This window comes from Exophiala aquamarina (assembly GCF_000709125.1).
Source record: "Exophiala aquamarina CBS 119918 chromosome Unknown aczIA-supercont1.8, whole genome shotgun sequence".
Classification (NCBI taxonomy): Eukaryota; Fungi; Ascomycota; class Eurotiomycetes; order Chaetothyriales; family Herpotrichiellaceae; genus Exophiala; species Exophiala aquamarina.
In genome coordinates, this window is record NW_013550580.1 from 534,147 (window position 1) to 547,104 (window position 12,958).

At 48.1% G+C, this 12,958-nt stretch overlaps 5 protein-coding genes across 5 annotated transcripts; 4 read left to right on the forward strand and 1 right to left on the reverse strand.

Moving 5' to 3' along the window:
- Positions 1-733: 733 nt before the first annotated feature.
- On the forward strand, positions 734-1,820 carry A1O9_08759 (uncharacterized protein; the record flags this gene model as incomplete). Its single annotated transcript, XM_013402242.1, has 2 exons — positions 734-1,171; positions 1,224-1,820. 2 exons carry the CDS (start codon positions 734-736, stop codon positions 1,818-1,820), a joined length of 1,035 nt encoding a protein of 344 aa, XP_013257696.1.
- A 1,364-nt stretch (positions 1,821-3,184) lies between these two features.
- On the forward strand, positions 3,185-4,020 carry A1O9_08760 (uncharacterized protein; the record flags this gene model as incomplete). The annotated part of the gene is made up of 3 exons (XM_013402243.1): positions 3,185-3,389; positions 3,456-3,497; positions 3,569-4,020. The coding sequence occupies 3 exons, from the start codon at positions 3,185-3,187 to the stop codon at positions 4,018-4,020; spliced, it is 699 nt and encodes a 232-aa protein (XP_013257697.1).
- A 1,955-nt stretch (positions 4,021-5,975) lies between these two features.
- A1O9_08761 (uncharacterized protein) lies at positions 5,976-7,125 on the forward strand (the record flags this gene model as incomplete). The annotated part of the gene is made up of 2 exons (XM_013402244.1): positions 5,976-6,122; positions 6,196-7,125. The coding sequence occupies 2 exons, from the start codon at positions 5,976-5,978 to the stop codon at positions 7,123-7,125; spliced, it is 1,077 nt and encodes a 358-aa protein (XP_013257698.1).
- Positions 7,126-9,029: 1,904 nt separating this feature from the next.
- A1O9_08762 (uncharacterized protein) lies at positions 9,030-9,971 on the forward strand (the record flags this gene model as incomplete). Its single annotated transcript, XM_013402245.1, has 1 exon — positions 9,030-9,971. One exon carries the CDS (start codon positions 9,030-9,032, stop codon positions 9,969-9,971), a length of 942 nt encoding a protein of 313 aa, XP_013257699.1.
- A 602-nt stretch (positions 9,972-10,573) lies between these two features.
- A1O9_08763 (uncharacterized protein) lies at positions 10,574-11,994 on the reverse strand (the record flags this gene model as incomplete). The annotated part of the gene is made up of 7 exons (XM_013402246.1): positions 10,574-10,716; positions 10,788-10,915; positions 10,975-11,081; positions 11,156-11,328; positions 11,391-11,551; positions 11,625-11,690; positions 11,747-11,994. 7 exons carry the CDS (start codon positions 11,992-11,994, stop codon positions 10,574-10,576), a joined length of 1,026 nt encoding a protein of 341 aa, XP_013257700.1.
- Positions 11,995-12,958: the final 964 nt, after the last annotated feature.

Consider the following 12,958-nt stretch of genomic DNA (forward strand, 5'->3'; position numbering starts at 1 on the left):
TTCCGTACGATGTTGATTATTTGAGTTAACGAGTTCCTGGTGAACGTTCGAGTAGTTAGGTAGTTGGTTTGGTGTTTCTGCCGTGGACCGTGATATTGTTGATGTTGGTTTTTTGAGACATCAAGAACTCACAGTATTGCTGTCCTTATGTATATTCCAATAGTGCACCGCTGACAAACCTCATTTCGTGAACGTCAAGTGCCACTGCGCCAGACATATACGTGAACACCAAAGATGCCCGTGCTGAATCCATAATCAAAAGGTAGAGCCGCCCGCAAATGTTCGCTCGGCGCATTTTGTAAGCTCCAAAACTTCGGCGAGAGTGACCCTCGCTCGGCGAGCAGGTGGAGAGCAAATCCGCTTACTCGGTTCAATCAGGGTCCACCGCAAATCCCGGACAGTGGGCCAGCCTTAGCAATCAGACAAGGCTCTATGGCGTCATGTGAACTCAACTAAGTGTGTTGTTGAGGGGACAAAAATTCTAAAACTGCTTACATAAACTAGGCTCGACCAATTCCCTGCCACCAACAGTGAAACGGCTTACGAAAGGCCGGGGCGCTATCAAACGCCGAAACACTATCCAAGAGCAACTCAGCTTCCACACAAAGTATGCATATCGACGTATATAACACAGCGTCGGTGCAATTCGGGACATGGCCTTCCATACTTCGACTCACAGCTCACTGCGTGATCAAGCAATATTCCGGAACGCAACAAAATTTCGTCTACAGCAATGCCTTCAGTTCTTCTCTTTGGGGCCACAGGCCTCATTGGAGGTATGTTTACTGAACACGAGCATACCACTGGCGCTAACCTGCGTCTGAAAGCACGTTTGGCGCCTGCACTTAAAAAGGCTCACCCCAATTGGCCGCTGACCGTCTTCTACCGCAATAAATCTGTCGATGAGTATTTCACTCAGACGGTGCGTGCTGACCGCATCGTACACGGGGATTTCTCGCAAAAAGACTTGGTCAGCTCACTATCTAAGGATCACGATATTGTGATCAACGCGGCATCGTCATTTGACGGGGACTTCATCGACACAATCATATCAGGCATGGAGAAGAGACCCGAGAGCTCCCAGGGTACTCTTGTTCATCTCAGCGGAACAGGCAACTTCATCGACCTCGGCACAACCGGGAATTTCAACCCGAAAAGTAAGGTTTGGAATGTAAGTTTGCTCGATTCCATGCACGGAGATGGGCGCGCTCAAACAAAGGCAGGACAACAACGAAGAAGACATCAGAGCTATCAACCGAAGTATGTTCAACGGCCCCACCGATACTCCTATTCTTGAGGCTGGACAACGTGGAAAGATCATTACATATATTGTTTGTCTTGCGGTCACGTACGGCCAAAATGTCCTGGGTTCCTCTGCCAATCTGGGCGTCGCATACACAATCCTTACAGGACTGGCAAAAGGTCTCGGTTTCGTCCCTTACATTGGTGAGGGAACCGCCGTGGTGAGCACGGTGCATGTCGAAGACGCCATTCCTTTCATCCAGAAAATTGTCGGGGTGGCGGGAACCGAACAACCAATGGGCGATGCTTACTCGAGGTACTACATTCTCCACGGCGAGAGACTCAACTGGAGGGACTTGGGTAATGCTTTGGCACCAATTCTGTACGCTAAGGGCCTCGTTTCCTCCCCGGAGCCAAGAGCGGTATCAATTGGCGAGGCTGGCGAAGGCGAGGCCAAACATCTCATAGCCGGGAACATGCTCGTTCAGGGTGACCGCGCAGTGCAACTAGGTTTCAAACCTAAACAGCCATCAATGATAGTCTCGATGAAGAAGGATCTGGGGTCCCATGATTTCTAGTGGATATTACCACGAGCGGCGTACAGAGATGCAAGCTGTGTTGGATTGATGATATCGTGTGAATGACAAGTGATAAATGGGGAAGTGCAGCTGGTGTCTCGATCTTGTAGTATCGGCCATCAATAACCCCTTCTACTTCTAGATTCTTAGGCGTAACCTGGCAGATGAACACTCAATTCTTTTTAAGCTAAAGCCAGAAGAATGCAAATTCTCTCCAGTCATCGTGTCATACCAATAGCTGAAGAAGTAGAGTTCCCTGCCAAAGTCTACATACGGTCAGCGCATTGTCGCGTTTTATTGACATGTTCTTTCTCACTCTATTAGCTGCTCCACTGCCTAGATTGGTTAATCATATTGACCTTCGCCTGTTATAGAGTCTCATATGGAAGTATTATATACGCTTATTATATGTTATTTTCAGATGCCTCACTGACAACCATCAATTGCAATGGAGGTAATAAAGCGAGCTGACCAGAAATTGCGACCCCTAAGTTCCAGCGCGTCTTCCTCCACTAGATTTGATGAATAATTCGTACCAAAAAGGTTGAGATACTCCTTCCTACTTAAACAATTCAATAAATTCCTAATTCAAGCGTTGGAGCCGTAGTAAAGACCTTTAAAGTCTCTCCTACTACCCCACGTAAACGGCTTGACGGGAGGCCTATGTCTCGATACCATAGAATCTCTAATCTTCGGAAATCAACCAACCTGGAGGTGAAGACGATTATATTGCATATGTACGCTTCTGCTAGTATTCTCTCCGAGAAGCACGGTGGCTGCAACTGCCAACGAAAATTCCCAAGACAAGATCCTAGCATGCTCAATGCAGTGCTAGTGCAGCATTTACAAAGCGTTTGGAGAGGGCAGCTTCACAATTTCTAATTGCAGCCAAAAGTATTGCTACTGATATTGTATATTAATGAACAATTAAGTCGCGGCTTGCTCCTCTGGCTTCTGAACTGACATTGAGAATCCAATCGGAGCCGTGCCCGAACAGCACCCGAAATTGTGTCACCCTCGGGGGTAGCGGGACGCAACATCACTTGTACCTGAGCATTTATATGCATCGACGATTAGTCCTGTCCTCATCCTACATGAAGAGTGGTTATCTACAAAATACTTCCATCAAGCCTTCTCACGATGCTGGACAAAAAAAGGAATCCAATTCTCGAAGAATGGCAGCATAAGTGCTTGACAGGAAGTCATATCCTCCATCATCATGGGTGGGTGAGCGCTGATCAACGATGCAGAGAGGCCCTATGAAGAGATCTTTTCAAGTATAGTTGACGCTGACCGGAGCCAGGATTCTGGATGCCTACGGTCATCTCTCGTTCCGGCATCCGACAAATCGAGATATCTTCATCATGCCTCGAAACATGGCCCCAGCCAATATATCATCGGTGCAAGATCTAGTCCAGTACAATGTAGCTGACGCAGCCGCCGTAGATCTTAATGCACCCCCAGGATACATTGAAAGGTACATCCACAGTGAGATCTACCGACGGTTCCCAGGAGTCAAAAGCGTCATTCACAGTCATGCCAGCACAGTCATACCTTACAGCATTACAGGTGAGGAGCGAGTCGATCGCTGTTGGCACCCAAAAGTGCAGACGCTATTATCAATTTGGGCGTCAGGTGTGCCCCTGAGAGCATGTCTCCACATGACGGAGTTTTTAGGTGAGGCGATGCGACTAGCCACGGTTTGATAAATGCAGGTCTCAGAATGCTAACCCATTGCACAATTGCAGGCGCGACAACGCCCGTTTATGATATTGCCAAGTACTACGAGTCTGATTCTACTCGAGACCTTGTCATACGGAACGGTCATCTAGGAGAGTCACTTGCTGCCTGCTTTGGCGATTCGCTGGAGGACACAAATCAAAGTGAGAGTGGTGTAAATGATCTCAAACATTCTGTTGTCCTCATGCGTGGCCACGGTTATACAGTGGCATCCCAGGGAATCGAAGAATACGTGTATAAAGCGATTTATGCGAGAGAGAATGCCGCCGTTCAATCAACGAGCCTTGGTCTTCTGGCGGCGTATGATTCAGCATCTGGTGGTAGAGTGCCAGACATTGTATCAATCCATAACGATGAACTTGTAGCGACAGGCAGCATTGCGAGGACGGCATGGGGCCGAGTCTGGAGTTTATGGGTTCGAGAGGTTCAGGCTGTTGGCCTGTACGTTCATGACGATTAAACAGTCATGAAAAATTTAATAGGACACAGAATTTGTCCATATAGACTGAGATGTTTTCCCAAGTTCCATTTAAAAGGGAGTATGAGGTGGCTGCTACGTCTTATGGCCTTGGCAGAGAAACTTTGGAGCAAGCCTACAGGAACTGGCAGTTTAAAAGTTGAGGTCTGACCAGGCATCGAGGAAAGCATAGTCCTGGTCGACTAAGAATGGGCCGAACTTTGTTTGGAATGGAGAATGCTCGCTTCCATCAGTTGTCGAGGGCGCATGGCCAGTAGGTAATGAATTGATGAGCGCAAGTGTCTGCGCTCATATGATGGGGAGGGACGTGATTTCGGACTATGACAGGAGATCAGTGGCTGGCCTACGACTTCAAACTATCGAGGCACAAAATACATACCGAAGAGAGACAGGACTTTATGTCCTACATCCTGCGGTTTAATGACGAGAAAGGCACGACCCCAGACGAGATTGGCGAAAATGCTAACATCCTGACCCTCGCTGGGAGCGAGACTACTGCTACACATCTCAGTGGTACCACATTCTGGCTGCTCAAGCCAAAAGTCTACCAGTTGCTGTTCAGGAGATTCGTCCCAGAAAGAGGAGGACATTACGTCAATTTCTATCATCAATGCAAAATATCTTCTCGCCGTTTTAAATGAAGGTCTGCGGATATACCCTCCTTCACCAGGAGGCCTGGGGCGCATTACGCCAAGTGGAGGTGCCATTGTAGATGGCTATCAGATCCCAGAAGGAGTAAGACTATATCCCGCTGAATATTTGTTGCACATTCTGATTGACTCATGATATTCAGGCCGTTGTATCAGTCCCACACTGGGCCTCTTATCATTCCAGGCACAATTTTCTAACCCGGACAACTTCCATCCCGAGCCTTGGTTGAATGATCCACGCTTTGCCAATGATGCTAGGGAAGTTGTGCAACCGTTTCAGTTTGGTCCTCCTAATTGCCTGGGGAAAAAGTAGGTCTCGAACCCTCCTGAAGGACTCTGTGTCTTTGACATCACTATAGACACTTACTGACAATCGTGCTATGCTCAGCCTCGCATATGTCGAAATGCGCTTGATACTCGCCCGTATGCTATGGAACTTGACATGGAATTGATGCCAGACAGTGAGGACTGGAATAAGCAAAAGATCCTGTTATTCTGGGACAAAGGGTCGTTGAATGTAAAGCTATACCGTGTCGATAGAAGTGCGAAAGCATGAGCGGCATCGGGAAAAGCAATTTAGACTTGAAAGTCCATATCAACAGATCATGGCAAGGGCTCTCTTGCTAGTTTAGATTACTTATTTCACCTTGTTGTCAATCATATTACCCCATCCGCGGCCGCACCACCTCCTCTTTCTTCATAACTTGCATCCTCAATGATTCGAGATGTTCGTATCAACCAAAATAAATTACCTTTAGCAAGCCAACGTGAGCGGCTGGACTCGCCCGAGTTCGAAAGCTGGCCCCGAATAGTTGGGTGCAGATAAAGATGCCGTGGGCGGCAACCACAACGACAATCTGAGGCCTAAAGCTAAGGTCGCGACCTTGCTTCTCTGTCCAAGACTCGAAGTTAAGGCACGGAAAAGCCGGCTGCCACCCGCGACGCAGTAGGGTAGAAGGGATAGGAGGCAAGCACATCCCCGACTCTCGTGATACGACATTTCTACCCGCAAGCTCCACTTGGCTTGGCCCGACTCGGCCTCTACTAAGAATCCTGTTACTAGGTTGGGAACGATTTCTATTCACACTTACGCAAGCTTTATATTTGTTCTGATAGAGCTGTTTACAAAGGATCCTTTTTTCAGAAACGCTATAAGATTCTTCCTGTGGTCTGGTCTATAAAAGCTTGATTAGACTCCCCTTTACTGTGTCAAGCCAAGCCTGTACCATACCTATCCCTTCCATCTATCAAATTCGGTTTCAGGGTAGTACCAACACCAAGAGAACAATGACTCGAACGACACATCCGGAGTACCATGCCGATACCGAGGCTCTAGAGGTCGCAAAGGCATTTCCAGAGTCCATCCGAGGCAGAACCATCCTAGTTACTGGAGTCAATCGAGAAGGAATCGGATTTGCAACGTCGGAAGCGTTTGTAAGTAGCACCCGAGACGCCCATTCTCTTTGTATGACCACTGAGACGAATTGACTCGTCTCTTGTCGCGCAGGCATCACAATCTCCCGCACATCTCATTATTGCAGGTCGCACTCCGTCGAAACTACAACAAAGTATTGAAGCTTTGAAAAGTGCCTATCCCAATGTGAAGTATCGAGCTTTGAAACTTGACCTCTCAAATCAAAAAGGCGTTCGCGAGGCTGCCGCCCAAGTCCTTTCATGGAACGACGTTCTAGCTATCGACATCTTAGTCAATAGTGCGGGTGTGATGCTGATCCCTGAGCGCACACTGAGCGAGGACGGCATCGAGATTCACTTCGCTACCAACCACATTGGACATTTCCTATTCACGAACTTGATACTCTCTAAGTTGATCGAAGCGGCTAAGAACAAGCCAAAAGGAATAGTACGTGTGATCAACTTGAGCTCGTCATCTCCTCTGTCGGCTGGGGCTCGGTGGAGTGATATTAATTTCGACAAGATAAACAAAACCCTGCCGCAAGATGAACAGCCGGTATATGATGCACTCAAGGCCTGGGGCACAGCTAAACCCGAGGAGAAAACATACATTCCACGTGAAGGATACAACCAGAGTAAAGTGGCGAACGCCTTGTTCAGTATTGCTCTGAACCAAAAGTTCTATCATAAATACGGTTTCTTAAGCCTAGCAGTGAATCCTGGTGTCATCGCCGCCGAATTGAATCGGAGCAGCCCTCCCGAAGTCGTGGCCACTATACAAAGTTGGGGAAAGTGTGGCAAGATCCATATCAAAAAACTAGGTGCTGGAGCCTCCACAACTCTTGTAGCCGCAACGGACCCTCAGTTGGGCTTGCCAACTTCGAAAAATGGTAGGGAGAATTACGGAGCCTATTTGGCCGACTGTAATATCAGTGACGAGGCCAACTCCCGGGCTCGTTCGATTACCAATGCAGAACGATTATGGAACCTATTAGAAGGTCTGGTCAAGGAGAAATTTCATTGAAAGGTGGCCATCGTCTGCTCAAGGTCCACTGGTCCTTGGGACCGGAACATGATGTTGTTAAGCTAGGCGCCTTAGTTCCTAGAGAGCATCTTAGGTAGAGAAGCGATCAATCTGGTTGATCTTGAAGGTTGTCAAAGCCATTCAGGGAGCCTTGCTAGTCCTTGATGCAGCTTATTATCTAAGGAGGCTCGCGATTATATTGGAAACATGACAGTGATCACGCAGACTACCGCAACATCAAAGCTCTCCCTACTATGGATGAGATACTTGCCGTCCATAGACCGGTGTGCATGCCCAAGAAAGACATCTTGGCTAGCAGCCGCCGACTCCAGTATCAAATCTTCTCCGTAGGCTTCCAGAAGCGTGAAATAAGGGCAGGTTCTTGTAGCACGTTCTGTCGAAGACGACTTGCAAAGCCAGGAGCGAATGAATGCAAGTTAACACACGTACGCAGATGTCCGCCCGAGGACGTACTCCTAAATTATTCGCCGTGACAGTAGAGCGAATAATTAGACATCGATTAGTTTCATAGTCTAAAATAGCTTACTACATCCTAGCCTCTCGATTAGATGCTATTTTATCGAACGAGGAGAGCGCTCAAGAGTGTAATTAAGTGTAGAAGAGAAGTAGTGGTTAAAACGCACGCGTCTCGACGCGTGGGTCATCACAGGGGCGGGTCATTACGTGGTGCCCAGACTTAGTAGGTTCTCTGCTCGAGACACAGGCAATGGTTGTCGAACTTTACTATAAAAGTGGGTACTACCGACTTTGATCTCTACCAGAGTGAGCAATAAAACCCTGAGCAACGAAATTCACAAGCTTAGAGCAAACTCATTCAATGTTCGAACCCACTGGCACAAACGCGTAGTCAGAAGCGGATCTCATACTTTGATGCCATAGACTGAGAACCCGGAGGATTGTATTATATAGCCAGATGATATCCTCGTTGTTGACCTGGGCCCAATGCTCGAGGCTTGGGAAGCCGACTTTAGACGTACTTTCGTCCTCGGAAACGATCATGTCAAATCAAGCGCCGCGATGCCCTTGAAGAGGTTTGGAAGATTGTAAAGTCTCGTTACAAGGAGTATCCAGATATGACGGACTGCGAACTATATGATATTGCAAGTGAAGTGGCTCCAGAAGGAGGCTAGGATTGGTGGTCTTAGAGGTATTGGATTCTCGAGATCGATTTGGTCGACCCCGAGCGCCGGACTAGCGGGTTGTACGAACAGTTTCTAACTGTGGAATGAGGGGCTGAGAAAATGGACAGCCCCAGAGGCTACCTAGGTAGAACTAGATCGTATGATGCATGGAACGCGGCAGGCGTGTAAAGGAGCTATTTCTCATCTATTTGTACGATATACATACATTCAAGGCTAGAAGGTTGCTGCTGAAGTTTCCATGACGCCTGAAACATTGGTTGCCAACGCTAAGGAGTACGGCCGAGTCAAATTTCCCCAGAACGAACTAAACCACCCGGCCCCCGAATACTGTCTGACAGTAGATTCTCTAGGCATTGCCAGCCCCGTAGTTTAGGTGTATGTAGGCACCATCTTCCCTGTCCTTTAGGAGGAGGTAAGCAATTCATTCGATCTTCCCCAATAAATACGGCCGAGTTCCCTATGTTCAGCGGCCTAACTTGAAACCCGTCAAGGGGAACCATCGGCCAACAAAGGACCATGTAATTAAATATATCTAATTACATTAACTGCTATTTCCTACAAATAAGAATCTGTTCACACATTCATTCGGTCCTCTTCCACATTTCCTACTTCGCTTGGATTCTCATATCTAGCTCAATTGTCGCCTTTGGCGTCTGAGAATCATTCATCTCACCACAGTCGGCGACACAGTCGGCGACACAGCCCCTTGGTCTTACTAGGAGCCTACAGGCGTACAATAAAATGACCACATCCACCGCAAAGACAATCCTTATCTTTGGCGCAACCGGCAAACAGGGGTCCGCTGTTATTGATGCCCTCCTTAGGGCAGACAAGCATACTGATGGGGCTTCGTTGAACATCCTAGCCGTTACACGTGACCGCAATTCCCATGGCGCACTGGCCCTAGCGCAAAGACCCAATGTATCCGTTCTCGAAGGCGACCTAGCCGACCCGGAAGCGATTTTTGACTTGGCCACCACAAATGGAAATTCTGTCTGGGGTGTTTTTGGAGTCCAGATTAACTCCGCGGAGGAAGAAAAGCAAGGTAAAGCCTTGGTGACGGTCTCCGTCGCGCGTGGTGTCCAGTACTTCGTCTACTCATCTGGAGATCGTGGTGGACCGGAGAGATCAGAAACAGATCCCACTTCTGTCAAGAACTTTGCGGCGAAGTTCAACATTGAGAAACACTTGCAGAAGCTCGCAGCTACTAGTTCGCAAGGCATGACCTACGCGATTCTGAGACCGGTCACTTTTTACGAGAATTTGACGACCGACGTTCATGGAAAGGGTTTCGCCCGGATGTGGGAGCAGATTGGCTCAAAGAGACCACTACAATTCATCTCTACAACGGATATTGGCTTCTTTGCCGCACAGGCGTTCCTCCATCCAGAGGATAATCGCAATGTGGCAATAACGTTGGCTGGGGACGAGCTTACACAGCCAGAAGCCAACATCATTTTCCAGGACGTAGTCGGCTCCAGGATGCCCATGGCGCCTTGCCCCGTTGGTTCCGCAGTGAAATTTTTTAAGAAAGATACAGTTGGGGATATGTTTCGGTGGTTCGAAGAAAATGGGTATGGTGGGGACGTCGCGCAGTGCAGAAAGACCTATCCCCAATTAATGGACTTTCGAACTTGGATGCAGGAGCGCAGTCCATTTGTGCAATCCCGAGGCTCTCAATGACAGACGCTGCCTTAGACGCCAAGCTCTACTATTCCACACTTGAAGGTCTTGATTGCGCTCTAATGGGTCGCCCTTTGCAATGATGATTGAGTGGAGTGTGGACATACTCTGGGCTCTCTCGGCCGGATTGATTGTTCAGTCGTTTTTTGATTTTCAGAGGCGCTTTCTTTAGTCAGACTGTATATCTGACAGATTACAGGACTTCATCACGCTGCTCTTTTCACACATTGGCCCCTTGGCCCTGTGAGCCGCCTGCTCTATCAACCAGCGTTATCGTAGAGAACCGATGCAATACCACCTCTTTAGCTGAGCAGAGTATTGAAGAAAATTGCAAGAGAGCGAAACAGTGGAGCAGAGGCTTACATAGTACTTATGAATCATCTTGAGCCAGATGAATGAGCTTTGGGCATTTGGCTCCAGTGCGTATTTCAATTACATAATCTCGTTATCTATGATGAGCAGTACCTCAAGGGCAGAAAGCACAAACCTGTTAGAGTAATAGTGAGGAAAGTGTCAGCTAGTCGAATAAGAGCTCCCAGACAAGGGGAAGTACTAGTAATCGAAGCTGTGCTCTCCCCCTACTCGCCATATTTGATGATATCTCAACTCCATGCATCCCCTCTTGCCTTGACGACAGTTCTCTGCATTTTCTGCAGCCAGTAGTTCTCATCAGTCCAGTCGTCCTCCCCGGCATCCTTGAATCCTTCGCTTGCTACAGAGTAGGGGACGATAACGAATGAATGTCCTAGATTGGAGTTCAGCCTAAGTCCAGGCGCCTTAATAGCAGAGGTGACTCGGCTGGCTGGGAATCCTCACCATTGATTTCTTTGTCACAAGAAATTTTCATGATTGCCGCGACGCAGCTATCAACTGTTGCGAATTCAACACCTTTGTCTTTCATGCCTTGATAGGTCTCCGCAGATTGAATGACAGTCCTGACGTAACTGATAGTTGGTCTCATTAGACTGACTGTCTAGTCCGGAGGACAGGGCCCGAAACTTACTAAGGGGCAACATAAGCCACTCGAATACTTTGGTGGTATGAATGCCACCGCACCGCCCTCATGAAACCCCGAAGACCAAATTTGGCAGCGGAATATTCCCAACTTCCCTAAGCAGGACGTCAGCATCATTTTTAAACTGGAAAACCACGGATGTTATCGAGAATTTAGTGGAGACACTCACCAGATTGTCTACAAAGCCAGCAACACTACCGATGAAGATAAAGCACCGGTCTCTGTCAGCACCTGGTGGACTTCGGCGGAAATAGTGGACTGCTAATTTAAATGTGTACAAAGCGCCGATTAGGTTGATGTCGATGATGTGCGTACTTGGCTTTGTGGGTGTTGTGAAAGGATCTTGATCGTCGTGTAAATATCTCACTCTCCTCATTCTCCAGTGGATGACAGTATAGACTAACCTTCCAATTGCATCATCGGATCTCCAGATCCTCTACCAACTCCAGCATTTGCAATGACGATATCCACACTTTTGCTGGGGGATTTGGCCACGGCTGACTCGAACATTTGTACTTGATCATCCCAAGATCGGGTGTCACACTTGACAAAGCAAACATTTTGGCTTTGTACTTCTGTCAACAGGGTCTGACAATGCATAGCAAGGACAGAAACTAGCATCGCCATCCAGGACTTACGGTGTCAATTCGGCCTCGACTGCTTGTCCTTTCCCCTCATTTATGTCACAAAAAGTCACAAATGCCCTAGAGAAGGAAGACTGAGAGTCTATCCAGCTATCGCTTTGAATGGAAGAACTTACCCTGCTTCCACAAATGCTCGAACATATGCCTCCCCCAGTCCATTAGCCCCTGAAACGGCAGCGGTCAGTACAGTGCTGATGCTTTTCAGTAGGAAGCCACATTCAGACAGTGAGAAATCAATGGATGAAACACTGCTGGCGCTGCACAAACCTCCAGTTACAATGACGCTTTTTCCTTTGCATTGCGTCTTGTCCGCGGCGATGCTGCAGTCCACGGGTCCCGTATAATTGTAAGGTTGAGGAGACATGACTGGCTAATTGGACTCGATCTCCGCCCGCAGTTGTCTTCTTTTTCAACGCGATCAGAATTGCTTCTGCCGTTCTGAATGTCCTACAAGTGTGCAAATTCCGTCAAGATTTCAATTAAGATAGTGGTTAACATGCCCGCCCTTGGATGACAGTATTTATTCCGTCCAGATCTAGAAATGCTAGTTGGCTTGGCTGGGAAACGGCGCGCAATCTGCCAGTCTCCAGTGGCTTACCAAGTTTGACTCAATGGAGGGCTGATCTCCCCACAGATCAACTTTGTCAAAGCGCTCGGCACTGATCCAGCCACTCACAATTGAACTGGTGCGCCCGAAGCCCAAGAAGCGGGAGATGGCTCGTTCGGCAATTTGGCAGGAATTTTGCCAATAGGCGCGAGAGCTTCCAGCCGATTGGGCCTCAAGTGCCACGAGTGAGCCAGCATTGAGCACCGTTGTCTGGAACTCCAGTCTCTCTGCACCACACACTTGCCATCAGATTAAGTACGTGATCCTTGACATTATGACATTCGGCACGGCTATGAGGCCTCCAGCGACTTCCTATTCGACGATTCTATCGCCAGGCTTGAGGTGGACATATTCCGTCCCAGGCTTTGCTCGGTAGCTTGCCATCGCGTGACATACAACTGGTCGAGCTATATACTGAGAAGCCCATTATGCAGGTCACCAACGGCCCAGAGCTGAGTATTTTCATTTAAGCATTTGCTTTGTTGCATCGTGTAATTGCGCGCCGTGATTGTCATCGGTTGCATCGGAAGCTGAAATCTACTCTCTTTGGATTTGAAGGATGGCTTTGACCGAAGAAGCGCTGGCACCGCGCGTGTCCTTAGGCTCACACGCACAACATCTAACAAGAAAAGAAGATTTTGATCAACAATCGCCAGAGCATTCGGCAGAAGGGAAGAGAAAACATCTTCTCAACAGTCATATCGGGCTACCAACAGCGCTC